The sequence below is a fragment of the Rattus norvegicus genome, chromosome 14 (assembly GCF_021556685.1).
Source record: "Rattus norvegicus strain SHRSP/BbbUtx chromosome 14, alternate assembly SHRSP_T2T, whole genome shotgun sequence".
Classification (NCBI taxonomy): Eukaryota; Metazoa; Chordata; class Mammalia; order Rodentia; family Muridae; genus Rattus; species Rattus norvegicus.
In genome coordinates, this window is record NC_141547.1 from 31638038 (window position 1) to 31665861 (window position 27824).

The following is a 27824-nucleotide window of genomic DNA, read 5'->3' on the forward strand; positions in this document are numbered from 1 at the left end:
GCCCGCCCCCGACGCTGGCGTGACGTTCGGGCGCCGGCAGATGACGCGTTGGTCCGCTTTACGGCTGCTGAGCGTCCGCTACTGGGCTGGAAAGTGCAGGCCGCGCACTGTCGTGAAAAGGTGGGGCGGGAGTTCGCGGGAGAGTGGGGACTCTGGGAGCCACCGGCTGCTCCATCCCGGGTCCGGCCCACTTCCGCCGGGCTGCTGTGTGGTCTCCTGGGTCACTTACCTGCACCCGGTGCCATTCAGTGAAATGCAAGTGTACCTGATCCACGAAGTGCATTGTTACTAAAGGTGGCGGCTGCGTGTTGTGTATCAAGATGCAGATGGATAATTTACCAGTATTTATAGAGCGCCCAGTATAGGGAGAGCCCTTAAGAGCAGGATCTGTTGGTGACTAAATGGTTTCATTTACAGTTGTACATTAGCGACCCTCTTAATCTTAATGCTATAGCACGAAATTTGCTTGCTAGATCATCTAGATCACCCTTTTTCAAAGTTGGCTTGTTTTTCTTTTATTTATTTAAAATTAAAGCGTGTCTCTGTGTGTGTGTGTGCGTGTGTGCGCGCGTGTGTGTGTGTGTGTGTGTGTGCGCGCGCGCGCCCAGCATGCTTTTTAAAAAGTACCTTTCGGGACTTGGTTCTCTCTTTCCATTTTGTGAGTCCGGACCATGATCAAACTCAGGCTTTCTGCTGTGATGACAAGTTCCTTTCTGAGCCATCTAAGGGACAGAGTCAGGGACGTAGACATAAAATTCAATGACTGAAATGAAAACTTAGGCAAGAATGAATTTTTGCCACTGGGAATTTTTAAATTCAAAGTAGAAAAACACCGTAATTATATAGACTTTGTGTGGCCAGTTTTGTAGTTAGTTTAAAAATGACATTTTCTTTTTAAAGAACTAAGTTATAGTACTGTTATTCTACTGTATGTTATTAGATTATATTTTCTTGTGCAAAATTAACAGTTATGCATGTGCTTGCTTTTTGAAGAAAAGGCAACTTTTGAACAGACTTTTTTTTTTTTTTTAATTTTAGGTATGGGGATGTTTTACCTACATGTATGTAAGTGCCCCATGTTCCTGCCTGGTGTCTTCAAAGGCTGTCGGATCTCCTTGAATTGGAACTATGGACTGTATTGAGCTCCCAACTGGGTGCTGGCATGGAACCTGTATTCTCTGAAAGAACAGGTGCAGTTTAACTCCTAAGACAGATCTCCAGGTCCAGACTTGATTTTTGTAAAAAAATAAGTAGAATACATTAATGTGGAAAATTGGGTACTTAACAAAGTTTATTTGGGTATTCTGTGTTCTTATACAGGTAACAGTCATATGAGATACTTCGTTGCAATAACCTTATATTCAAAAATAAACTCATTCCCTGTATCCTGTAGAGTATACTATAGTTCATATAATTTGTTTAATGGCCGTTTGTGTATCTGAAAAATCATCTCTTGTATATACAAAAGTTAGATTTATGGAAATATTTATTAAAAAATACCATTAAGTATTAAAGTCTTGTTCTTTAAAATTTGATACTTAGAAATCACATTTCAAATTTTTTTGCACCCTTTTGGACATTTTTTTTATTTTATGGGTTTAAGAAGGCTTTTAATTACCAGTTGGATGGTATAATTAAAATGATACAATTGAAGATTAATTGTATTTTGAATCAGAAAGTAAGCCACCTAAGTATGAACAGGTAAAAAACTGGAATAATTACGTATGACACTATATAACTCTTCTTTTTCTCTGATATGTTAATAAGATTCAGTAGAAAGTCTCCTTTGCCTTCAAGGAAACTAGGAGTTACAATATTTTTGTTAGCATTGATCCCTAGTGGTTTTTGTTTATAGTTTGTTTTTGAGACAGGATCTCTGTGTGTGGCCCTGGCTGTTCAAAAACTATATAGACAGACTGCTCTTACAGAGATCAGCTTGCCTCTGCCTAGGATTGTCTGTCTGTCTGCCTGTCTGTTTTTCCTTCTCATCTTTCTCTTTTCATATGAAATACTATTTGAAGTCTTCTAACCTATATTTAAAAAAAAAAACCACACTTTTCTGTGAGAGGGTCTCACTAAGTAGCTCTTAGAACTCACAAAGCTCTGGAATTCACAAGTCCAAGCCTCTGTCTGCCTCCTGTGTGCTGGGCTCAAAGGCACGGGCTGGCAACCAAGAACATTATTTGTCGATCCTAATACTGTATTAACGTCTAACACTATTTAGGACCTAAATTGAAAAGAATCTATGGGCAACACGTGAGATAGAGCTCGAAGAGTTTATTTCTTGTCATTTTAGAATTTCACTATGATAAATGATAAGCCCTGTGTAGTGGATAATGGGCTGTAACTCTATAGGTATTAAATGAGGATTCCCTCTTGGCTTGTTCGTTTTCTTGCTTTGCTTTCTGGTAAAGATTGATTTGAGGCCTGTGGATGTTACTCAGTGACAGTGTGCTTGTTTAGCGAGCTCCAGGCCCTGGCTTTAATCTCCAGCGTTGCAAAAGAAAAACATTGAAAAAAGAAGTTAGTCCTCCTCTAGCTTTAATTCCCACAGGAATTTAAAAGCAGACTTATTTACATAACATTTTATTTTACGTAAGTTATTTGAAAGTCACCATACAGAGGAACTTGAGCACTTTAAATTAATTTGTAACAAAAACTGAAAGTAAAAAAAAAAAAGTGAAGTGCTTTAAATTTAGTCGTATTGTTTATGTGCTTTTAAAATTTTTTTTTTTTTAAGATTGGTTTGTTTTGGTCTGGAGAGATGGCTCAGTGGTTAAGAGCCTCTTGCAGAGGACCTGAGTTCAGTTCCCAGCACCTACATAGTATGTCACAACCATTCACAACCCCAGTTCCAGGAGATCTAGCAGACATACACATAGATAACACATGCATACAGGCAAAAAAATACATAGCTATAAAGTATCTACAAAAAAGATTTATTTTCTGTCTATGAGTGTTTTGCCCACACACATACATGTGTACCATGTTTGTTTCTGGTGCCTACAGATGTCGGGAGATGTAGTTGGAAGCCCGGGAACTGGAGTTAGTAGTGCTTGTGGGCTGCCATGTGATTCTGGCAATGGAACCCAGCTAATTTGGCAACTAGTGTGGTTAACCAAGGATCCATCTCTCCAGCCTGTCCTATTTATATCAGTACACTGCAGCTGTCCTCAGACACACCGGAAGAGGGCATCAGATCCCATTGCAGATGGTTGTGAGCCACCATGTGGTTGCTGGGAATTGAACTCAGGACCTCTGGAAGAGCAGTCAGTGCTCTTAACCGCTAAGCCATCTCTCCAGCCCCTTTATTGCTTATTTTTAAACATATATCCTTTTAGTATTGTGGTCAGTTGAGAAATAGACCTATAATTCTTCTTACTTAGTTCTATTATGTGAATGTCACATCCTTCCCACATGTTTAAGCTCTGATCCAGTGTTAGTTCGACTGTTGTCAAGTTAACTTTTTTATGTCATTTGCTTCTCAGCAAAGTTGCCACGGGTATTCTGTAAGTTTAGAGCTTCAGGTATGTATCTGTGATACAGAGTTTGTTTGGTTTAGTAACACAAAGCACTGCTGTTACCATAGGGACAATAGGAGATCATTTATTCTGAGCCGGATATGAGTGATCAGGTTTCAGGACCACAGATTTAGGTTACCCCAAAAATCACATCCTGGGGTGAAAGCAGGTCTATGAACTAGTAATCGAAAGACAAAGGAAAAGTAAAATATCAAGGCATTTCAAATACATTGGTCGGAATTAGGTAGGTGGGTTCCAGCAAATCAAGGGAAGTTCTATTATAGGTTTGGGGTGTGATCAGGTGATGCTCTTAGCCCTGGCCTTGGTGGGAGCTAAGCTACTTATCTTCATAGTGGCTTTGGATGATAGCCACAAGGACATTGGGTGGACTCGATGGGCAGCAAACCTGCTGCCACGATAACCCAAGATAGTTTATCAGAGTATGCAACATCCCCAGTCTCCAGCCTCATGCATTTTCATCAGTCAACCCTGCAGAATGTTAAATAGATGGCTCTTATCTGGGCACTTCCTTTCGGTTCATTGTTTTGCAGTGCTGGGGTCTTGACTTGAGATCTTACACACTAGCAAAGAATCTATCACTGACCTAGATACCCAGTTGATGGTCCTTTATGGTAGTAGACATGTTTCCTCCTCACCTCCCGGAAACTCCCCTAACGTCTAACATTTCTCTCTGTGTGTAGATTTCTCGGCCCCTGGTGTTTAAACAAACCTCAGTAAAATGACTCTGCAGGAGTTGGTTCATCAGGCTGCCTCCATCTATCTGGATAGAACAGCTGTATGCTTTGATGAAGGCAACAACCAGCCCCCGGTGTGCTATACCTACAAGGCTCTGCTGAGCGAGGCTTCAGAATTATCCGCTTTTCTGCTAGCACACTGTGACCTTGGAGGAATTCGGGAAATTGGTCTCTATTGTCAACCTGGGATAAACTTACCCTCCTGGATTTTAGGGTAATGTTTCTAGTATAAACTGGTATTCCTCTAAGCTAATTTATAGTTTTTAGTACATAGTATATATTGTAAGCTATTGTTTTACTTACTATCAGATTCTTCTGTGTTAGCTTGTCATTTTCTAAAGACAGTGAAGAACACTTTCCTTCTGGTATTTTTTTATTAATTTTCAAATTAACAGTTAATTTTAACCTGTTAAGGAAAGACTAAAAGTTTTTACTAATAAAATATGTAAATATCTCCAAAGTATAAAGGCCTCATTTGTCCATCATAAAAAAACAGGTAAAGCATTTTATAATTGTCTTTAGGTTAAAAAAAAAACAAAACCAAAAACCACTGAACCATCACTCCAGTGCCTGTTAACTCTCTTAAAATGTTATCTTCCTATATGTTAAGTGTTAAGAGCGCTTTCTTTTTTTCAATACTGAGTATTGAACACAGGGCCTTGTGCATGCTAAATGAGCTCTCCCCATCCCAAGTTGGGATAAGAAGTAAAAGTAGAATTTTACAATATTCCAGGAGTCATTGGGCGCAAGATAAACTACAAGGCACGACCCTAAACTCTGTGAAATGCTAAGGAACAATAAAGTTCTTAGGGCCATCAAGGGCATATGGGAAAATTGTATTCATTGTACTAACCATATACGTGCCCTGCAGGATTCTTCATATCCCGGCAGCTTATGCACCCATTGATCCAGACTCCCCGCCATCGTTAGCAACCCACTTTATGAAAAAATGTGGCCTAAAGTATGTTCTGGTTGAAAAACGGCAGATCACTGTAAGTCTTGGTGTTTAAGTGTATGAGGGTGTGTGAAGGGAAAAGGAGGGAAGGGGGGAGGGAGGGAGGGAGGGAGAGAGAGAGAGAGAGAGAGAGAGAGAGAGAGAGAGAGAGAACGAACAAACACACATGCAGCAAACATTGCAAGCTACCAGGCTTTGGTCTTTTGTTATTTATATTTACTTATTAAGACAACTCAGATTCTTTCAATTAAGCAGTTTGTAAAAATCAGCCCAAGAGGCTCTATTCAGAAGAGCCCCACTTTAAATATGCGCAGGTCAGGTCAGGTGTGGCCGTGTACTCTGTCATCTTAGAACTCAGGAAGCTGATGACGCCTCAGGATTGAGGTCAGTGTAGTCTACACAGTGAATTCCAGGCCAGCCAGGGCCACAGAACAGAGCTTATTCCCCAAAATCTAAAACCAACCAAGCTAAACATACCTTGTTTCATCCAGCTTCTTCCAGATCACACAAAAGCAGCCAGGTCAGAACCCTGCAGTGGCTGGCCCAGTAGCTAGCAGACAGCACAACTTCTGCCAGCTCTGCCCCCAGATGCTTGGTGTCCAGTCCTAGTGCAAGACTAGCAGGGAATCATGGTAAAGGAGGGGTTCAGGAAGTGACTCTCATTTAACAGTTTAGACTCGTGCTTCTGCCACTGGGGTCAGTTGGGTCCCATCACACACAGGTCAGGGCTGAACTCCTTTATGCTGATTATGCAGAGTAATTGAGAATTCTCATTTCATCTCCTGTCCATACCAAACCTCACCTTCTCTGCCATTTTTGCACATTTTTGAGGTGCTTAGTGTCCTCCGGTGTCAGCTCTCTTAGATCATGAGCTCCATATTGGTGGTTGTCTGAACTACCCACCTCCTCGTTTGGAAACAATATTGCCTCTCTAGTCTCTGACCCTTTGTGTGGAGTTAACATTCAGTCATGAGCCATTATAGCTTTTACCGTGTTGTTTTGTGAGTATGTGTTTTTCTACATGTCTGCCTTGAAGGTGAGTTTAAAAATAAGAACATTTAATAAGTGAGCTCTGCCTCACTTCTGCCGTTGTCCCAGGATACAAGCTAGTACTCCCATCCTTACTTCAGCCACATTGGTGGAAAATGGCTATTTCACATTCTTCATGAAATAATTATTTTAACATGTTAATTTTATTTATTTGTTTGTTTTGTTTATTTTTTGAGACAGCATTTGTCTCTGTGTAGTCCCGGCTGTATCAGAGCTCACTCTGTAGCTCAGACTGGCCTCAAACTCAGAGGTCAGCTTGCATTGCCTCCCATGGTGTGCACCACCATCTTCCTGTTTAACATGTTAATATTTGTAAATTTCTTCTCTAACAGAAATTCAAATCTTCACATGAAACAGTTTTGAACTATGATACAGTTTCAGTGGAACATAAGGACCTGGTACTCCTCAGACTGCACTGGGAAGATGGTGCGGTGAACTCAGTGCTCAGTGACAGAACAGATAAATGCAAGGTAAATGACAGAGAAGAGCGAGTGAATGGTGAGAACGGGAGCCAAGAGAAGGGGCACATGGACATGCGGCGTGAGGGTTGCCTGGCCTATGTCCTACATACCTCAGGGACCACAGGGACACCGAAGATCGTCAGAGTGCCTCACGCGTGCATACTACCTAACATCCAGCACTTCCGGTAAGTTCTGTCCTTGGAATCCTGTCCTTGTGTTTTAAGCTGGGTGTCGTGGGACTCGGAGGTGTTTGAGAGGCCAGAGGCAGAAAGATTACAAGTTTGATGTCAGTTCGTGCTATGGAGAGAGACTCAGGACAACCAAACAAAATAAAAATCTTATATTTTGAAAAAGAATAATTTTACGTATTTGTTTTATTGTAAATCTTGACCTCAATGTATAAACCTAAGTAACTGAACAATTGGATCCAGGCAAATTACAGAATAACCAAATGATTGGACAGAAGCTGTGCGTGTGTGTGCACATGTGTGCACATGTGTGTGCATGTGCGTTAATGTGCATGTATGTATGTGTGCATGTCCACACTGAACTCTGGGCCTCACATATGGTAGATAAAGGTTGTACCTGTGAGTTGTCTCTAACTCCCATTTTGCTTGTGACACTGGATGTCACTGAGTTGCCCAGGATGGTCTTGAAGTTGCTCTGCAGCTAGGCTGGCCTCTGCTTGTTATTCTGCTGCCTTAGCCTTCCCAGTCACTGGGACTACAGGCCTGTACCACCAACTTTACTTTTGGAGTTTTAATTATTAGTCTAAAAAGAGGAAGAAATGTTTCTTTGGCAAAGGTACCAATTAAGTATGGGAGGAAGGAGTTTTTCTGTATGGCTCTGTCAGGATAGGAGCCTGAAATGCCCAGTTCAAGTTTTAATTAATCCATTACATGATGAGGAGTCACCATAGATTTGCCTGTCATTAAGTTCCCCCTGGTTTCAGTATGAGTTTCTTCATGTGGATACCCATTTTATGAAGGAAGAAGCAGAAAAGACGTGAAGCAGTACAGGCATGGCCCTAGGGAAGTGGGGGCCGGAACAGTTGGTAGGAGGACTCTGGTAAGATACTTTCATAATTTTATGTCATTAAAAAAAAAATTGTTGTTCTTTTCTTGAGGCAGAGTTCCTCTGTGTAGCCTGGCTGTTTTGGAACTCAGCCTGTAGACCTGGCTGGCCTTGAACTCAGAGATCTACCTGCCTCTACCTCCCAGGGCTGGGAGTAAAGGTGTGCGCCACCACAGCCCGTTGGGATTTAAACTTTGTTGAAAGCCTGTTGTAGTTTGCTCTGTATAATTAACTAGTAGGCTGAGGTAGATGTGTGAGGCTCTCTGCAAACACCATGGCTAGCAGAGTGTGGATCAGGGGAGGTAAGAAGGAAATTTGGTTCGACATGACTCAGTAGCTGGTGTTGGTTCATCACTCTGAGATTCCGACATGACACAGTTTATTTTAGGCATATTTAAGCACAGCACAATTTGGGGAAAAGTTTCCTATGATAATTAACTCAATCCTGTGTGTACAACAAAGCTTAAGACATGACTTCATGGAAGAGTCTTATAAAGTACCAGTAACATCTTTTACAAGCTGTATTCTCTAGATTAAGTGGGGAGTAGGCTCAAGGTTAACAATGTTCCTGTAAGTGTCCCCGAAGGATAGGTAGTTCTGCAGAAACGTAAGGGTCTGACCTCCTGGATGGTGCAGAGGTCACCGGCTATTAACCGTATCTGTTCCCAGCCTTCTGGACAGCAAACAGGTCGTACATCCACTGCTTATCTGTAAACACAAGCACAACCATTTAGATTATCTAATATTTATACTAATGAAGACACAGAAGGTGTAAACTGAGGTAGAAACCTGCTAGCTCATTAAGGTAACTTTATTTTCTTAACTGTATACAAATATCTATTCACAAGCCTGATTCCACAAGTAAACTGCTAGCTCCTTAGAAATCCTCTTCTGTGTCATTCTACTGAGCTACTCTGCCTTTCTCTTGAGCTCCAATAAACCCAAGAAGGCTCTTAGTTCCTTTCCTAGAATAATGTTTTCCCTGTGTCCTGCCAGTTGCCTGAAAGCCCAAAGAGAAAATCCCTCTTACCTAGAGGTCCTTCATAAAAGTTCTTCCAAGCCAAAAGAGAGAAAAGAGAGAGCTCTAGTAAAGGCCCGAGTAATATAAAAGAAATCTCTAACTCTTCCTCTACATCCTTGCCAGGCTGAACCATGACATAGTCATGGTGGTGGGGCTCCAAGCCAAGTCACTAGGTGCTGAACCATTTCCCTTTTATGGGTAGCTCCAGACTGCCCGTTTGCCTCGGTCATAGATCAGAGGCCACAAGACCTCTTCAAGCAGCTTGCCTTCAAATAGGCGGAACCTTCCGTTCTTTAGCATTCTTATCTGTGGAGGCTTTTAGAGGCACCCAACCGCATCTCTTCAAGACTCATCCATTTAGGCTTTTATATTTTGCTAATAACTAGGATTTCTATACCCAATAATCAAATATCCTGTAACATACAAGTGCTTAACATAACAACATGCATGCTTCCTACACAGAGGGATCCCAAGCTCAGGGTTCATAGTGAGTCCCTGGCTAAAACAGAAGGAAGGAGGGAGGAAAGAAAGTTTGCTGACTTAGAACATCTCACCAGGAAACCAGAGAGTATGTATGAAGAACAATTCCCTTAAAAATTGAAATTTGCAGGGTTGGGGATTTAGCTCAGTGGTAGAGCGCTTGCCTAGCAAGTGCAAGGCCCTGGGTTCAGTCCCCAGCTCCGAAAAAAAAAAGGAAAAAAATGGAAGTTTGCATTACCCATTGTGTGAGGCACAGATACTCCATAGTTAGATTTTTAGAGATTAAAAAAAAAAACAAAAAAAAAACACAACTCATGGGTTCTTTTTCTAACTTTTTTTTTAAAGATTTATTTATTTATTCTATATAAGTACCCTGTAGCTGTCTTCAGACACCAGAAGAGGGCATCAGACCTCATTATAGATGGTTGTGAGCCACCATGTGGTTGCTGAGATTTGAACTCAGGACCTCTGGAAGAGCAGTCAGTGCTCTTAGCCGCTGAACCATCTCTCCAGCCCTTTTTCTAACTTTTTAAAAAGATAATTTATTTATTTTTGTGTGCTTTATTGTTTACCTGGATATATGTCCGTGGGAGAGTATCGGATCCACTGGAGCTGGAGTGAAGACAGTTGTGAGCTGCCATGTGTGTACTGGGGATTGAACCAGGGTCCTCTAGAAGAGCAGCTTGAGCTCTTAATCACTGAGCCATCTCTCCAGCTCCGATTTTTAAAGATCTTTATGCCACACTTAAAGTTGTTTTTTTTTAAAGAGAGTCAGTTTTCCTAGGCAGTGATTTGCATGTCCAGTTTAAAAGCAGTAGCATAGACTAAACAAATCTGTGTTCTGATATCCTAACTTAAACTCTCCGGCTACTCTTTGTTCTCATGCAAGAAAGAGTTCCAAATGGTAGAAAAAGGAAAGACTGGGTCTGCATTAACATTGGTGAGTAAGCTTGACTTGTATGGGAACATTCAGGAGGTTGAGAGAGGAGGATTAAGACTTCCTGCCCAGCCTGGGATACATTGTAAGACCTTGTCTCAAAACAGACAAATGAGGGGTGGAGAGGTGGCACAGGGGTTAAAAGTGCTTGCTGCAAATTCATGCAGACCAAAGTTGGAATCCCAAGACCCATGTAACAAGCCAAGCATCTGACACATTCTGTAACTCCAGCTCAGAGAAATCCATGCTATTTTCTGGCCTCTGGTATCTTCCCCGTGCATATGCTGTGCAGGTAAATGTACACACACACACACACACACACACACACACACACACACACACACACACACACAAAGAGTGGATTATTATTAGGAACTGACTCTCACACACAGTGTGGCTGAGAAAGAGAGCATGGGTGAGTGGCTAGGAGACAATCAGCAGCAACCCCACAGACATCTGCACAGTCAGACCACAGTCAGTGGGGTGGAAATTAAGTGCAGATCCAGCTGCTGCTGCTGCTGCTGCTAATTTTTAAAAAAATATTTTATTTTGTCCTTAATTGTGTGTATATGTGTGTAGATACCTGTGAGTATGTTATGTGCATGCAGAGGCCAGAGACCTCAGTTCCCTCTCGAGCTGGAGTTAGCTAGACTAAACTGCCTGACCTCTCCGTGGGTGCTGGGAGCAGCGCTTGCTCTGCACCACTGAGCCATCGCTCCAGCCTTGTTTGGTTTTTCATTTAGGAAGAAATCTGACTGGCTCAGGATTGATAAACGCAGCTGATTGCAGACTGGAACGTCTGACTGAATAACTGACAGAGAGTGGAGTGCTTGACTAAGTGGCAGCCACCAACCTTCTAGACTCTGGCTTCCTCCTTAAAGGCAGCCTATGTCACTGGAGGTGCAAATCTGAAATCCTAGCTATTGGAAGGCTGAAGCAGGAGGATTGGGTTTTAGATGGTAATGAACCACCATGTGGGTATTGGGAACTGAACCTGGATTCTTTACAGGAGCAGGAGGTGTTCTTACCACTGAGCCATCTCTCCAGTCCCTCCTTAGGGTGCTTTAGGGTCTGTGCACACCCGGGCTTAGGCCTTCCCCATGACAACTGTGCTCTGTTTGCCTTCAGGTCGCTTTTTGACATCACTCAAGAAGATGTTTTGTTTCTGGCTTCTCCTCTGACCTTCGATCCATCTGTGGTGGAGATATTTGTTGCTCTGTCCAGTGGGGCCTGCCTGCTTATCTCGCCAACCTCTGTCAAAGTGCTCCCATCAAAATTAGCTGACGTTCTCTTTTCCCGCCACAGAGTGACTGTTCTACAGGTAACTTCAGTAGCAACAGAAATGTCTTCTTCTGCATTGTCTAGTGTTAGGTGTTTAGAGGGCCCTTTATATTTCTGAGGTTCTTCCTGGGGCATTAGTGACAGTGTAGTTAGCTCATCAAAGGCTACCTGCTGCCTTGTGACATGTTTAGTTTAAATGAAAGAAGTCTGTCAATCATGTCTGTAGGGCCGCTGCACTGCAGGTCCTCCGGCACTCACCTGGAGGGCACTAGGTGGAGGGTTGACTTTGACTGTGGATGTGCTGTTGGGGTGCCTTCCACCACAACAGTCAGGCATACTGTGCTTCCTGCCAAGAGCTAGATATTACCCCATTGCATGAGTAGAATCTGAGCTCTAGGGAGCTGTCATCCTGAGGCACCCACATACAGACAGGGGAGCAGAACACTCATATAGATAAAATAATCTAAATTTTTTAAAAGATCCTACATTATAAGTAGTTAAAGATCCCGAAGCCAACTGGTTGTACCCAGCTCATGCCCTTAATTCTAGCAACTGAGGCAGACGCCGCAGGTGGATCCATGTCAGTCCCAGGCCAGCCAAGCTGAGTAATATGACCCTATCACAGAAAGCAGAAAATAGAAAAATACCGAAGACAGTGCTGGGGAGATGGCTCAGCGGCCAAGAGATCGGAGTTCAGTTCTCAGCACACACATCAGGTGGCTCTTGTAATTCCAGCCCTAGGGAATCTGACACCCTTTTGTGGCCTTAATGGTCACTTGCACATATATATGCACATACCCACACATGATCGCACACATATACACATAATTAAAAAGTCTTAAAGACAAATCGAAGATAGTCTCATGTGGTTGCATGCACTTTAAATTCCAGCGCTCCGGCAGATCTGTGATGAAACCCTGAGTGGTTTCACCGAAGAGATAAAGATGGGCCTTCCACTACTTTTTCTTAAGGACAGAGGGAAGGGGGAAGGAAGAGGAAGAAAAGGAAGAAGAGGAGGAAGAGAAGAAAGTGGAAAAGAAGAAAAAGGAGGAGGCAGAGGAGGAATTTCCTATGCAGATAGCATGGTCATGGATCTAGACAACAGGAAGGGCAATGGGGGGAGACGCTAGGAGTCCTGGGCATTTAGCAACACTGGAGGATACACACTTGGTGTAAAAATCCACTGTACTTATATGTATAAATACATGTACATACTCATGCATTTCCATGTATGTGCATTTCTACTAAGGAAATGCCTAAAGTAAAACTACAAACGTACTTTGTTACAATAACATAAAAATGATAAAATAAGAACAAGTTTAAAGAGTAGCAAGACTCGTCCACATCTCACATTTATGTAGAAGCTGCAGCATGGTCAAAAGGGCGGTTCTCAGTAAGTTGTCTGTGAATTATGTTACATGTATTGTCCTACCAAAGCCCAGAAGACATTTGTAGAAATTCACAAGTTGACCCTAGATTTTATACAGAAATGGCAAAAATAGTCCTTGGTGATATAAAGGAAATGAACTGTTTATATGTACAATAACACAGATGGAGTGTGAAATATTTACTTAGGGCTTTATAAATAGGGCTTGCCAGTGGAAACTTACAGCCGCAGGGCTAGAGAGCGGTCCCGGTGAGAGGATCTCCTGCTCTCCTACAGGGCACGGCTCAGCTCAGCACCTGTGTCTCGTTGTTAGCAAATGCCTGTAACTCCAGTTCTAAGGCATGCGCTGCTCTTACCTGCTTCTGCAGGCACACACACATACAAACATACCAAAAATAATAATAAATATTAAACTAAAGAAAGAAAACACAGTCTTAATGTCCACATGGGCTCCAAATGCAGAGTTTGAATTAATTAGTGTTGTGTTTACTTCAGGAAGGGGGAAAGTGATTTGAATGTGTTTCCAGGCAACACCAACATTGCTGAGAAGATTTGGATCTGAGCTCATGAAGTCCACTGTGCTGTCAGCGCATACTTCTCTGCGAGTCCTAGCCCTTGGAGGGGAAGCCTTCCCCTCACTGACCGTCCTCCAAAGCTGGCGAGGCAAAAGCAATAGAACGCAGATATTTAACATTTATGGTATCACAGAGGTATCCAGTTGGGCCACTTTCTACAGGATCCCAGAGGAGATTCTTAATTCTTCTGTGAGGTAAGGGCTTCGGTATACTCAGAAGAGGGGTGCAAGGGGAGAGGCTGTTCCTGTCTGAGGCCTTAGCATTAATGCTGGGGGCAGTGAGTGAGTTTGGCTTGTGTGTGGCAGTTGAACATGGTGGCTGTTGAAGTCACATCCTTATGTGGGAAGCACACCCTTGCCTGGAAACTGTTCTCCTAACCCTACTAATAGGTTTGTCAGGCACTGTTGGGATAGTTTGTCTAACGTTTCAAGTTAATCCAAATTCTTTCCTGTAACTCATGACGAGATCCCGGCAGACCCTTCTGAATTGGTAACACATCTCTTTCTGGCAAACTTGTTCCTCATGCAGTCTTTGAACTGTAAACTGTTTTGTCCTTATTTGCTATAGTGTGCTCTTACTCCACTGTGCAGTTGTCTATTCAGATGTAAAATTTAAACTTGCTCTGTGCTCTGGGTTGTGTTTGGCAGACTCGAGTCCCCTGTGCAGCTGGGGTCTCCCCTACTTGGAACAGTGGTCGAAGTCAGAGACAAAAATGGTTCTCCAGTTCACGAAGGCACTGGCCAAGTATTTTTAGGTTGGCTTATATTTGTTGGTTGATTTTTTTTTTTAAAAAGAAAAATTAGCTTCTTTTGTTATTCATTTTATGATTTTTTAATGTGGCGTGTACTTTTCAGTGATAAGTTTTAATTGTTTCATAATCATGAGATATTTAGAGTTTTCCTGGATTACTTACATGCGGTTTCTAATAATTTAGAAAGTTAACGTGAAATGTTAGCATTTGTAGACAAAACCGTATCTATCAGTGTTCTAAGGATACGTTGAAAATCATACATAGTTTAACAAATAAATGTAGCTTTATCTCTTTACTAACTTCCTAAAGTTACTGTGCTAATTTTATCAGGTAGCATTTAAAACTCACCTCATTTTAATACAAATAGTCAAGGTTGGAATCTTAGTTACTGAATTTTAGAGCTCCTTTGACTCTGATGTTGATAAATCCATTTTCCATGTATTTTATGACATTGGAGTTTGTCTTTGCAAGGTGGGAAGAACAGAGTTTGTTTTCTTGATGAGGAAATGACAGTGCCCCTTGGCACCATGCGAGCCACAGGAGACTTTGTGACTGTAAAAGGTGGAGAGATATTTTTCTTGGGAAGAAAGGACAGCCAGATCAAGCGCCATGGCAAACGTCTGAGCATCGCGCTTGTGCAACAGGTAAGGAGCCACCTAAGGATTACACTTTTTCTTTAAAGATTTATTTATTATTATATATGAGTATACTGTAGCTGTCTTCTGACACACCAGAAGAAGGCATCGGATCCCATTATAGATGGTTGTGAGCCACCATGTGGTTGCTGGGAATTGAACTCAGGACCTCTGGAAGAGCAGTCAGTGCTCTTAACCACTGAGCCATCTCTCCAGCCCTTAAGTATTAAATCTTAATCTAATTTAATAAAATTTAATCTACTAGTATGTAAGACAGTAGAGGCACCTGTCACCAAATTTCTATGCTAGATTTTCTATCAGCATTGCCTAAAGCTGACATCTTTGTATTTGTAATTAATCACAGTAAAAGACATGGAGGTGTGTGTGGTGACACGTGCCTGCAAACATCACTCAGGAGGCTGAGGGTTACAGGCTCGGCCTGAGCTATAGCAGGAGCTTACCTAAAGTAGGAAATCCGTGACTACAAAAACTACAAGGAAAGGCAGAAAGGCGCGAGTGCTCACCGTGTCTCTTGGGTCTATCCGAGAATGTTTGGTTGTTTTGTTTTGAGGCGAAGTCTCTTTTTGTTCCAGGCTTATCTGAAATTCCGAGGCTTCCTGCCTCAGGCTTCCTAGTGTTAGGGTACAGGTGTGAGTTCCCAAGCCTGGCTTGAAGCAGCCACTTTTGAAATAACAAGGGGCTGGAGAGATGGCTCCCTGGCTAGCAGCTCTGACCGCTCTTTCAGAGGACCTGGGTTGTTTTCCAGCACCCACATCAGACAGCTCCCAACCTTGTGTAACTGCAGCTGCAGGGGAACCAGCACATTCTGGCCTCCCCAGCACCTGCACCCACGTGGTGCATATAGCTTACACAGGTACATGTACATAAGACTAAATAAAGTAACAACATAGATTTGAGATCTGTGAAAATACATTGGTTTATTTGCTTTAGAATGCATTAGTTTTGAAAATGGTAACTCTCTGTTAGTAGGAGATACCAATAGCAGCCATTTCTTTTTAAGGATCCCAGGTGTTTTCTGGAACTAAATTCAGCAGCACTGAGTTTACACAGCAAATCCAAGCCTTCAGGAGTTCGCTTCTGGATGTTCCCATGCGTAAACGAGGGTAATCTCTCTTACAGGTAGCTGAAGAGCTTCGCCAGGTGGAGTCCTGTGCAGTTACATGGTATAATCAGGAAAAGTTGATTCTCTTCATCGTATCCAAAGTCGACTTAGTAAAGGATTACATCTTTAAAGAATTGCAGAAACACCTTCCAGCACACGCCCTGCCTGATGACATGGTGCTGATTGGTTCCCTTCCGGTTACCTGCCACGGTAAAGTGACACAGCAGGTGTGCTGGAGAGCGCTATTGGTGCTCGTTAGTCAGTGGCCACAGAGGGCTGTTGTTACAAGTGATACCGGCGTTGATTATGGGAGACCCTCTGTCAGCTAGCTTGTGTAGCTAACTCCTGTGAGCTGAGTCTTATTCTCCTGTATGATTTACAGATAGGCAATCCCCCCAGATTATTTTGCATTCTTGTGACAATACCTGACAGAAAGAGGTTAAGGGAAAAGAGATTTGGGCTCACAGCTTTAGGGTGTGTCTGTCCACCATGATGGGAAGGCTCAGTGAGCAGCTGAGATCGTGTGATGGTGGGCCAGGGAGCAGAGAGAAGGACGAAGATGGGCTTTGTCAGGCTGTCTCCTTGATGCTCTCTGTGCCCCCAGCCCACATCCTGGAAAGGTTCTCTCTGAATCCTTCATCCTCTGAACATCCTCACACACACCCAGGGTACCCTCAGCCTTTTGGGTGACTCTGGATCCAGTTAGGTTGGCCCTGAAGGTCAGCCATCACAGCTGGTCAGTGTCTGTATTTCTGAGAGATCACCAGAGAAACGGAACTAATGTATAGATATATAAAAACATTACAGGGACTGACTGATAGAGCTCTCTCTCATACTATGACTGCAAGCTGGACACAGCCTACGTGACCTGAGAACCAGTGGGGCCACTGGTTTAAGCAGGGCATCTCACATATACAGTGAGGTTGAAACAAACATTAACTCCCTTTTTCTGGTTTGTGTTTTGTTCAGGCCTCCAAGGGTTGGGCTGACCATAGCCACTTTGGAAACACAGTCCCTGGTACTGAGTCCAGTGGTTGATAAGCTTATGTTAGCCTCCAATATCATTTTAGATACACATTTTTTAAAAAAGATGTATTTATTATGTATGAGTACACTGTAGCTGTCTTCAGACACACCAGAAGAGGGCATCAGAACTCATTACAGATGGTTGTGAGCCACCATGTGGTTGCTTGGATTTGAACTCAGGACCTCTGGACCAAGAGCAATCAGTGCTCTTAACCGCTGAGCCATCTCTCCAGCCCTAGAGACAGTGTTTAATCAGTGTTAAACAGAAGGCCAATCCTATGACCCTGTCAAGTTGACACATAAAATGAACTGTCACAATGGTAGAATTGGAAATCTGCCTAGTGATACTTAGCTTCAAATGGTATAACTTTTTTTGCAATAGTAACTTGATAGAAATTTCAGGGTAGTTTTAATTTCAGTTGGTAGCCCAGGCTACAAAACATATACTCTTGAATATCAGCCACAGTGCCACATGCCTGTCATCCCAACACTGTGGAGACTGAGGCAGGATGATTAGGAAGCTTGACACTAGCTCGAGCTGCATAGTAAGACCTGCTTAATAAAGGAAAGTGTGGGGCCAGAGAGGAGGTTCTGCTGGTAAATGTGGTTGCTGTACTTGCCTAGTGGTTTGGTGATTTGATGGTATTGTGATAGGAGACACTCAAGTCCTGAAAGCTTACACCACACACACACACACAGACACACACACACTTTAGATGTTTTATATATGTATATGCATGTATAGTGCCTTACTCCATAACATTTACTCTCCATGATTTTTATTTAACCGATACTTCAAAATATAGCAATTGCTTAGTTATTCATTATGTTTAAAAAAAAATTGATACATTTACTTAGAATACAAAATAATGGAATCCATTATGACAGTTTTTTTTTTTTTTTTCTGAGACAAGGTTTCTCTCTGTAGCCCTGGCTGTCCTGAAACTTGCTCTGTGGACCAGGCTGGCCTCAAACTCAGAGATTCCCCGCCTCTGCCTTCTGAGTGCTGAGATTAAAGATGCACCACCACTGCCCTGCATGTTATGACATTTTTATACAAGGTACATTTCGTTCCTTGTGCCTCACTTGTATGCAGTGCTCCCCCCACCCCGCCCGCACTCCTGCCCCATCTTGAGCGCTTTAACTTAGATAAATGGCCTCTCTTTTCCTCATACATGTTACTCACTGCCATCTTTGTGGCCTTGGCCACAAACTGCTGATCTCCATGACTTCTGAGCTTTACAGTGGAGAGTGTGACCAATAAACACAGTGGCTCTGGGGCTGAGTGGATTCATTTGCTCATTTTATGGGGTGGAGTCACACCTAGGGCCTTGTATGCTCAACACGTGCCCTACTACTGAGCCACAAACCCAGCGGCTAAAGTCCAAATGTTATTTTAACGTTTGCTATTTCTCTTCATATTAAGGTAAAGTCGATGTTTCTGAGCTAAACAAGATATATTTAGACTACATAAGCTCACAGCCTAGGAATAAACTCCATGGAAAAGAGGAACTTTGGGGAAAATTACAGTGTTTATGGAAGGTACAACTTTTTAAATGCAAATTTATTTCTATGATTTGTTCATTATAGGGGATTTTAGTGTCCCTAGTAAGCCAGTAAAGCTATTTTAGGAATGTTATTGCTGCCCAGATGCCAGTTAGCATACCTTCCTTAATCCAGTTTGTACATAATAAAAGTTAGAGTGTTTAATTAAAGGTCTTACAAAGAAATTCATTGAAAGTGGGGTAATTTAAAAGGTGCCAGTGTCCACTTACTGCATGACTTTCCCCTGGGAGGGGCAAGGCGGTGCCTACTGCTCCTGCCATGGTAACACCATGCTCTACTGAGGGGCTAGGTGCTACACTTTAGGTTCCATCGTTAGCCTTGAGAAACTTGCAGTGGCTACGTGTTTCTGCTCAAGGCATTTTTAGTGTGTGTCTTAATAGGTAAGCAAACTTTGTTAGATAAGATACAGACATTAGCTGGGCGGTGGTGGCACTCATCTTTAATCCCGGCATTCAGGAGACAGAGGCTGGCAGATCACTGAGTTCGATGTCAACCTGGTCTACAGTGCTAATTCCCAGACAGCTAGGGCTGCGCAGAGAAACACTGTGTAAAAAACAAAAAGAGGTTCTGTGAAGTAGGTGCATTTGATTAGTAGGTCTTAGGAACTGAGGGCTAAGTTCTTATCACTCCACTTGTAAAGCTGTTTGACTTAAGTGAAATGGACAATGTTATTTCCATGTGGGGAATATCAGCTGTGAGGACTGGTAAGTAGAGTTGATGTTTCTGTGAGTTTATCCCTATTTTATGGGTAGGAAACCTTCTTTAAACAGAATTATATTTAGTGATTACACAGTGACCCGTGGCAGAGTTGGTAGTGCTGTGATGACCATTAGTGTAGAGAAAATCATTTTTTAATCGAATTGTTAGCATTTCCCTGCTATTTTCAATGATGCTATCTGTGTTATAGGTTTAACACTGTAACATCTTTTGGTTTGGACCATTTGCCTCCTTCTCCCTCTCTCGTCTGTAGTCTATCCTGTGTCTCCCTGAGGATCCAGAGTTGAAGGTCCCCGACAACTCCGTCTTTTTGGATAGTGGTGGAGATTCCCTCAAGTCCCTGTGGCTCCTCGGTGAGGTGGAGAAACTTACTGGTGCACCCGTGCCTGGCCTTCTGGAAGTAATTCTCAGCAGCTCCTTCTTAGACGTTTACAACCACATCATTCAAGCCGTGCTTACACGGGAGGACCTGAAAGGCGACAGGCGCTACACCACCAAAAGGAAATTCAGTGACCCTGATTCAGAGGAAACCAGCGGGAAGCCTGCACGTCTGGAGGCCGCCTGGCCTTGGCACCGAGACAGCGAGACAAACGCTGTGGTCGCTCTGAGCAGAGGGAGCCAGACTTTGTATCTGGGCACTGGGAGGCTTTTAACTGAGTTAGGACTCTGCCCTAATGCAGTCCATCCCCCAGATTTAATTCCACAGACTAACACTGAAATACTGAAAAGCCTAAGTCCTCCCGCTCTGGATGAAACGTTGGAAAAGCCACCGCTTTCTCAGGAGAGGAACCCTGGGGCTGGGGCTGAGCCGATGGTGTTGCGTGAGCGGTGGCGGTCAGACACGGGCAAATGCGTAGATGCTTCCCCTCTGCTTGTGGTAGCAGCTGTGGGGGATACGTCCTCCACAACCGTGTATATCGGCTCCCACTCACACACAGTGAAGGCAGTGGACCTTCACTCTGGGGAGATGAGGTGGGAACGGCGTGTTGGAGACCGGATTGAGTCCTCAGCCTGTGTGTCTAAATGTGGGAACTTTATTGTAGTGGGTACGTTTCTGACTCTGGGGCTCGTAGAGTTAAATTGAGAGAGAGTGTGTGCGTGTGCGCGCGCACGCGTGTGTGTGTGAGTGTGTGTGTATGTGTGTGAGTGTGTGTGTGCGTGTGTGTGTGAGTGTGTATGTGTGTGCGTGTGTGGTGAGTGTATGTGAGCGTGTGTGAGTGTGTGTGTGCGTGTGTGTATGTGTGTGTGAGTGTGTATGTGCGTGTGTGTGTGAGTGTGTGTGTGCGTGTGTGTATGTGTGTGAGTGTGTGTGTGCGTGTGTGTATGTGTGTGAGTGTGTGTGTGTGTGTGTGTGTGTGGTTGTTTGGTTGTTGTCACAGGTCAGTGGTTAGTTAACTCTGTACTGCTTAGCAGCCTGGATATAAGCCTGGTTCTCTGTTGTGAACTCTGACATTGGCAGGTCGTTGGACTTCACTTTTCTCACAGATAAAGTGGAAACATAGAACACGATGCTGTAACACATTGTGTTTAGACCTCCTAGCCCTCAGCAGGTCCCCTGGGTCAGGAATCTTGGAGGCTGACGATCAAGGCGACGCCATGCTTCTGTAGGCATCTAAGGCTTTCTGGACTGGAAGACATGCTTGCCAGGTGCCTCAGGGACAGCATCGTTCACATGGTGCTCGGGTCCTAGGCTCATTCTTAGCTCATTTCTTGCTGAGAATATTCAGCTTGTGCCACATGAGCCTCTCTGTAGCTGTCTGAATGTTTGCAGGATATAGAACTGACCAGAGTGGGTGATCCCACAGGAGCCACATGGTGCCTTTTAAGACCTAGTCTCTGAAACTGGAGACTACCATTTTTGCTTAATTTTGTTCATTGAACATAAATCACCAAAGTCCAGTCCATGCCCTGCGGAGAGTCCATGTCTTGAAGATTATCTAAGAATTTATGGGTGTATTTTAAACCCCTGACAACTATCAGAGTTATGAGCAGGATTAAGTGAGCCATTAGTACACCAGTGAGCCATTAGTACTCTGCAAGGCACAGATGAAGCTCTCAGTGAGTGATGGCAACATTGAATCTGGGGTGAGATCAGAACCATGTAAAGTGTAGGCAGTGAGATGGTCCTAAATGGCTGCCCTCACATTCCGTCCACTTCCCCTGATTTGGATGCCCATGTCTCGCCGTGTCTCTAGTGTCTTCATTTGCAGGTTTTTGATTTTTTTGTTTGTTTGTTTTTTACCATTTCTACTCAACTACATCAAGGTCTGGGATCTCTGCTACCTTCTCATCCACAGCCACCACTTGGGAAAAGAAGTCCAGTGCATAGTTGCTGAGAATGCAGGCGCTTAGATTTATTAAATCCTGACACTGCCACGTGGTCCTGAGTTCAATTCCCAGCAACCAGATGGTGGCTCACAACCATCTGTAATGGGATCCGATGCCCTCTCTTGGTGTGTCTGAAGACAGCTACAGTGTACTCATACATTAAATAAATAAATAAATCTTTAAAAAAAAAACCCACAAGACCCAAAAGTAGGCTGGGGGTGTGGCTCAGATGGCAGAGTGCTTACCCAGCGTGCTCAGGGCGCAGTCCTAGCACTGTATAAACCAGGTGGTGTATGGTGCATACTGTAATCCAGGACTCAGAAAGTGGGGCAGGGGGAGCAGAAGGCCCATCCTCCCCTAATAGAATCCCTGGGGCTAAAGACCCTGTCTCAAAAAGAAGCCCCCGATACGTAGGAAATGCCCAGTGAACACTGGTGGTTACGAATGTGAGCTCTTCTCTAACAGTTCTAAGCATCTGTCTTTCATGTATGGTTACCTTCGGAGTGGAAGGAGGGACGCTCTGTGGTGCTGGACACTTTATCCAGCAGCAGCCAGGGTGGATTTGAATCCAGTTCTGTCAGTGTGGGTGTGGATATGAACTTCTGAAATCAGAGGACAACTGGTAGGAATTGGTTCCGTCTTTCTCCCATGTTGCTCTTGGGAGGTTGTCAGGCTCGGTGACAGGGGCCTTTACTGACTTAGCTCGCTGGTCTGTAGAACTGGTCGCAGCGGTGTTCACTGTAACTGGAGCCCAGGAAGTGAAGGCCTAGGGCTGGGTTGATGGCATGTGCCAGCACACCAGCACTAAGTAAGGATTGTACACAAATGACTGTCGTTCCGTTTCTGCTTTATGTGTGATGAAATCTAAATCAGAGGGCTGAACAGAAATATATGTAACGAGAGTGAATAGAAATTATCATTATTTAAATATTTTATATCAGTGTATCTCAGTCTCCACTTTTATATTTTGTTTCTCTATAGGCTGTTACGATGGATTAGTTTATGTTCTAAAAAGTAATAGTGGAGAAAAACATTGGACATTTCCTACGGAAGATGCTGTCAAAAGCTCACCAGCCGTGGATCCAACCACAGGACTCATTTACGTCGGATCTCATGACCAGCACGCATATGCCTTAGACATTTACGTAAGAATTTCATCTCATCAGTGTTCATCATAAACACAGAAGTGGAAGTAACTGTCACGTGCTCTCGAGTCTGGGATCAGGAGTTAGCTGTAGGCCAAGCATAACACTGGGTCTGGAAAGAAGTGATTGGTTCACGTTGAACATCTTTAGACATTTTTAGCTTCTTTTATATTCCTGCAATATAAAAAATTCAGAATGATCGTAACAGAAAAAAATCAAAGTAAGATATTTTAGGGGCCCATTATATGAAAATAAAAACTACAAGAAATGGGCTAAGATAGTTTTTGAAATAACAGTGAATCAAAACTCTCTTATTGGTATACATAGAAATAATAGTAAATATAAGTTAATTAGAAAGATGCAGATGAAAACAAAAACAAGGGACATGAACACATAAGATCCCAGGAAGAAGGTGCTGAGGACGAAAGTGTCTCAGACCTTTCGTCCTCAAAGCCACGAGAATGAGACTCTGAGACCTGGAAGCACATAGATCCCCATGCTATGATGATTGACAGCCAGTGTCCATGAGAGATGCCAGCCGGGAAGACATTTGAGGACTGTGGATAAAGCTCAGCTGGTACAGCGCTTACCTAGGACGCACGAAGCCTTGTGCTCGATCCCTCACACTACACAAACCGCTGGCTTACGTATAATCCCAGTTCTCAAGAGGATTGGCAGTGCGAGATCATCCTTGGCTACATGCTGAGTTTGAGGTCAGCATTGCTACACGCCTTAAAAAGACGACACGCGTTCACAGTAAGTTTAGTAAAGCAGCACTGTGCCGGAGAACATTCACGCCCTTGGACCAAAGAAATGTTTTCCTATGATTTTATTCTGGCAAAATAATCAGAAACAGACACATATATGCACAAAGTTGTTTGTAAGATTGAGTAATTAGTTTCTAACAGTTTTTAGATCAGGAAGAGATATTTTATTTTGAGTATAATACATTAAAATTATTTTAAGTCATTTTATAAAGTCAGTGGAGGAAACATACCAAGTTGCATATTCAGAATGAGTATACACATGCACACACACAAGCACATGCACTAACTTACCCGCCTGAAATCCCAGCACGGAGGAGGCAGAGGCAAGAGGATCCTGAGTGGGTGAGGAGGGCAGAGGGGAAGAGAAAAAAATCTGCATTCCCCTGGACTGACAACAGCCTCATGGTACAGCATGAGCAAGGCTCTGGGTTCAATCCTAGCACCAGAAGGAGCAAAGCAAAACAGCTGAGCCTAGCCAAAACTTAGCTGCCTTGTATACAGGCTTATTAACCACATCACCACACAATTCTTATTTGCAGGAAAAGAAGTGTGTCTGGAAGCTAAAATGTGAAGGAGCTCTCTTTTCTTCTCCGTGTTTGAGCCTGGGTCCACACCATCTGTACTGTGCTACGCTGGGCGGACTCTTACTGGCTGTAAATCCTGTAGGTATAAAGTAACACTTCTTGGTGTATTACCTACCTTTATTTTTGATTTTGATGTTTAAAGGTCTGAAAACTTTTCATTTATATATAACACATATATTAATGCCTTAGAATTCACTTAAAATGATTGAAATTATTTGGAAAAACAAGTAAATAGGAGTTTATGGTTTTATCGTTACTTGTTCCTTCAACTATTTGTAAATGTTAAAAGATTTGTTTTTATGTTTGTAAGTATTCTGTGTGTTTGCATGTGTGTCTGTGTACACGTGTCTGGTACTTGAAGAGGTCAGAAGAGGCATGGGATCCCCTGGAACTGGAATTACAGAGATGATTGCTGGCGGCAGTGTGGGTGTTGGGGTCAAACCTGGGTCATCTACACGGACGACACGTGCACTCACACAGTGGGTCCTCTCTCTAGACTCTGCTTGAACCTTTTTAGACAAGATTTTCTTAGTCATGTTAATCCCTCATAGTGGTGAACGCCTTTAATCCCAGAACTTGGAGGCAGAGGCAGGTGGATCTCCGAGAGTTCCAGGTTATCCTGGACTACCTGGTGACACCCTTTCTAAAAATACACCTAGTAAAACAAGCAAAACAACAACAGAAAGCTTCCTGTTTGTTGTATAGGATAGATCTTGTTAATTTGTTCGAATTGTAGAAGTGGTTTCCCACTCTAAAGCTGGTCTTTGTGTAGTTCTGCTTTGCCGTGTGCTCTGGGCTGACATTCACCGTGTCCCAGCTCTCCTCAGTAAGCACTGACTTCCTGACTGTGTGTGGGTGCCAGCTTCATCAGAGCGCCAGTGTGTCACTGCCACTCTAGTTTGAAGAGTTTTCTTTTGGTGTAAAATGGCCATGCGTGTAAAGGCGCTTGCTGCCACACCTGACAACTTGAGTTCAGCTCTTTCCCATGTGATGGAAGGTGAGAATCGGTTCACACACGTCGTCCTCCAGCCTCCATGTGTGCCTCATGGCACGTGCTCACACACAGGCATGTGCACACGTACAGTAATAAGTGTAACTTTAAAGTGCTAAAGGCCCGTGATTGGTCGTGTGCTCTCCAGTACTATGATTGCTTGGCCCCGACAGGCTACCGGGAGTCTGATCTGGAAACGTCCCTGTGGAAAGCCGTTATTCTCTTCCCCACGGTGTTACCAGCACTACGTTTGTATCGGCTGCGTGGATGGCAGTCTGCTCTGCTTCTCACACTCAGGAGAGCAGGTAGGAAGACGTAGTTCTGTGTGTAACCCCTCCCCACCCCCAGCCCTGGAGACTGAACCCGGACTTTTCTTTCTTGATCAGTCACTGTTCTGTTATTGAGCTGTCTTCTCAGCCCTTGGTTGTTTAATCTCTCTCTCTCTCTCAATCTCTCTCTCTCAATCTCTCTCTCTCTCTCTCTCTCTCTCTCTCTGTGTGTGTGTGTCTGAGGTTGATGTGTCTCCCTCAGTCACTCTACTGTGTGTGTGTGTGTGTGTGTCACCATATATTTAACTTTTTATTTCTTTTGATAATATGTCTTACTGTCCTGAAACTCACTGTGTAGACCAGGATGGCCTAAAACTGAGATCTACCTGCCTTTGCCTCTTGAGTATTGGTATTAAAGGTGTGTGCCAAGTGGCAATGCTAAGGTTCTTGTTAAAGCTTTAAATCGTTACACTCTTTTCAGTGTAGTTCCTTCCTGCTTTGCTTGGAAAACTTGAGTAAAACATGGGGATTTTAGGGTATTTTTGTTTTTTCTGTTTTTTTTTTTTTCCTAGAGCTGGAATTGGAGCCAAGTTCCACCCCCTGTTCAAGATCGATTTTAATAACATACGTTGAAACCTAATGCAGGTTTTTCTTTATAAACCGTGTCTCTGAACATACCAGGATTTCTCAAGTATGCCCAAGGTTAATTGTGTAATGTTCTGGTGTGCCTTATCGTGGTTTTTCCCACTGGAGCAGTCTAGTGTGAGAGCGCTACTTCCCAGAGACGGGTGCCATTTCTGTGTTATGAGTTACCCAGTGCCTCCATCTCACCTCTCCCGTCTGTATGACTTGGGTGTCTCGGTCAGGAGAGTGGATGGTTGCCCTCTTCCCCTCTACAGGTTTGGCGCTTTTCTGCTGGAGGACCAATCTTTTCATCCCCATGTATCTCTGCATCAGAACAAGACATATATTTTGGTTCCCACGATTGCTTTCTCTACTGCTGTAGCACGGAAGGCGGCCTCCGGTGGAAATTCGAGACCACAGCCAGGGTGTACTCGACGCCCTTTGCTTTCCCTAACCACCTCTGCGGCAGCGGCACACTGTTGGCAGCGGCGTCCACCGACGGGAAACTGTGGGTCCTCGAGTCTCAGAGTGGAGAGCTGCGAAGTGTGTACGAACTCCCCGGAGAAGTCTTTTCTTCTCCCGTGGTCTGGGAATCAATGCTTGTTATTGGGTGCAGAAATAATTATATTTACTGTCTGGATTTATCGTGTGGTGATAAAAATAACCAAGTGTAGCCCTTATAAGTATACATCAGTGAGATGGTTCGGAATGTCATTGTAAAGCTTATGGATGGTTTTATATTAAAGATTCTATTTTAGTTAATTTGTCTGTGGTTATTTCAATAGAGAGCAGCCATGTCTACTTCCTATGGAAGCGGCAGGACCTTCTAGGATAAAGGTAAAGCCCCTCATGTGTTAGTAGTACTTCTGTGTGATGGTGTGCTGGCTAGTTTTCCGTCAACTTGACATAAGCTAGAGTTCTCTGAAAGGAAGGAAACTCAACTGAGAAAATGTCTCCATAAGATTGAGGTGTAGTTAAGCCATGGCCTCTGCATCAGCTCTTGCCTCCAGGTTCCTGCCCTGCTTGAGTTCCTGTCCTGCCTTCCCTCAGGGATGGACTGTCCTGTGGAAGGGTAAGCAGTTTCCTCACAGCAAAGGTTAGCCCTAATTAGGACAGGCAGTTAATCGTGTGCAATAGACGCGTTTTACTTCATCAAAAGAACACTGCTCTGGTTTGAGTGTCTCCCATCAAGACACCCCTACTGTGTGGTATTGAGGAAGCAACCCCACTGTGGTCCTTGGAGTGGTACCTTTGAGAGAAGATTAAGGTTATTTGAGGCCGTGGGTGTGGGGGTGCTGCTGAGGGAGTGGAACTTTGTAAGAGATAGGCCAGGGCAGAGGGGCTCTGCACTGCTGTGTGATGCTCACATCACCATGGCTGGGGCTCTGCAGGTCTCCTCAGATGGGTCAATGGATCTCAAACTCCTCGGATTTCAGAACTGAGAGCTGTGACATTCACTGACACAGAACTGTCAGTCTGTGACATTCACTCATAGACAAGTGAACAAGACAGTGATCACCATTCATTGGTGAGGTTATGATGGCGTTTATAAACTGGTTAGCATTTTAAGTCAAGCCACCAACCGAGATCCATCTGTTTTCACCAGTGTGCCAGTATGGCTGGGTGTTCTCTCACCTGCCGAATGTCCGAATAGAAGGCAGGGGAAGGAAAATTGTCTTTTTCAACTGGGCTTCCATATTTTCATGCCCTTCGATTCCGGAGTTCCTAGACTGAGACTTAGCACCAGGTACTGTATCTCCCTGCCTCTCTGCAGGTTACACCATTGGTTCCCTGGTCTTGA

General features: G+C 43.6%; 1 protein-coding gene across 30 annotated transcripts; it reads left to right on the forward strand.

The window, feature by feature from the left end:
* Nucleotides 1–38: 38 nt before the first annotated feature.
* On the forward strand, nucleotides 39–26785 carry Aasdh (aminoadipate-semialdehyde dehydrogenase). 30 transcript variants are annotated; one of them, XM_087583939.1, is made up of 16 exons: nucleotides 39–120; nucleotides 1039–1190; nucleotides 4223–4490; nucleotides 5148–5268; nucleotides 6614–6927; nucleotides 11383–11575; nucleotides 13450–13691; nucleotides 14145–14251; nucleotides 14720–14892; nucleotides 15905–16216; nucleotides 18459–18574; nucleotides 19569–20361; nucleotides 22625–22788; nucleotides 24095–24217; nucleotides 25304–25435; nucleotides 26299–26785. In XM_087583939.1, the coding sequence occupies exons 10-16, from the start codon at nucleotides 16180–16182 to the stop codon at nucleotides 26695–26697; spliced, it is 1764 nt and encodes a 587-aa protein (XP_087440065.1). In that variant the 5' UTR covers nucleotides 39–120; nucleotides 1039–1190; nucleotides 4223–4490; nucleotides 5148–5268; nucleotides 6614–6927; nucleotides 11383–11575; nucleotides 13450–13691; nucleotides 14145–14251; nucleotides 14720–14892; nucleotides 15905–16179; the 3' UTR covers nucleotides 26698–26785.
* Nucleotides 26786–27824: the final 1039 nt, after the last annotated feature.

Coding starts and splice junctions, on each gene's coding strand:
- Aasdh (XM_087583914.1), top strand. CDS start 4,261: ATGACTCTGCAGGAGTTGGTTCATCAGGCTGCCTCCATCTATCTGGAT. Junction 20,362..22,624: donor TGGGAACTTTATTGTAGTGG/GTACGTTTCTGA, acceptor GTTTCTCTATAG/GCTGTTACGATGGATTAGTT. Junction 22,789..24,094: donor CATATGCCTTAGACATTTAC/GTAAGAATTTCA, acceptor TCTTATTTGCAG/GAAAAGAAGTGTGTCTGGAA.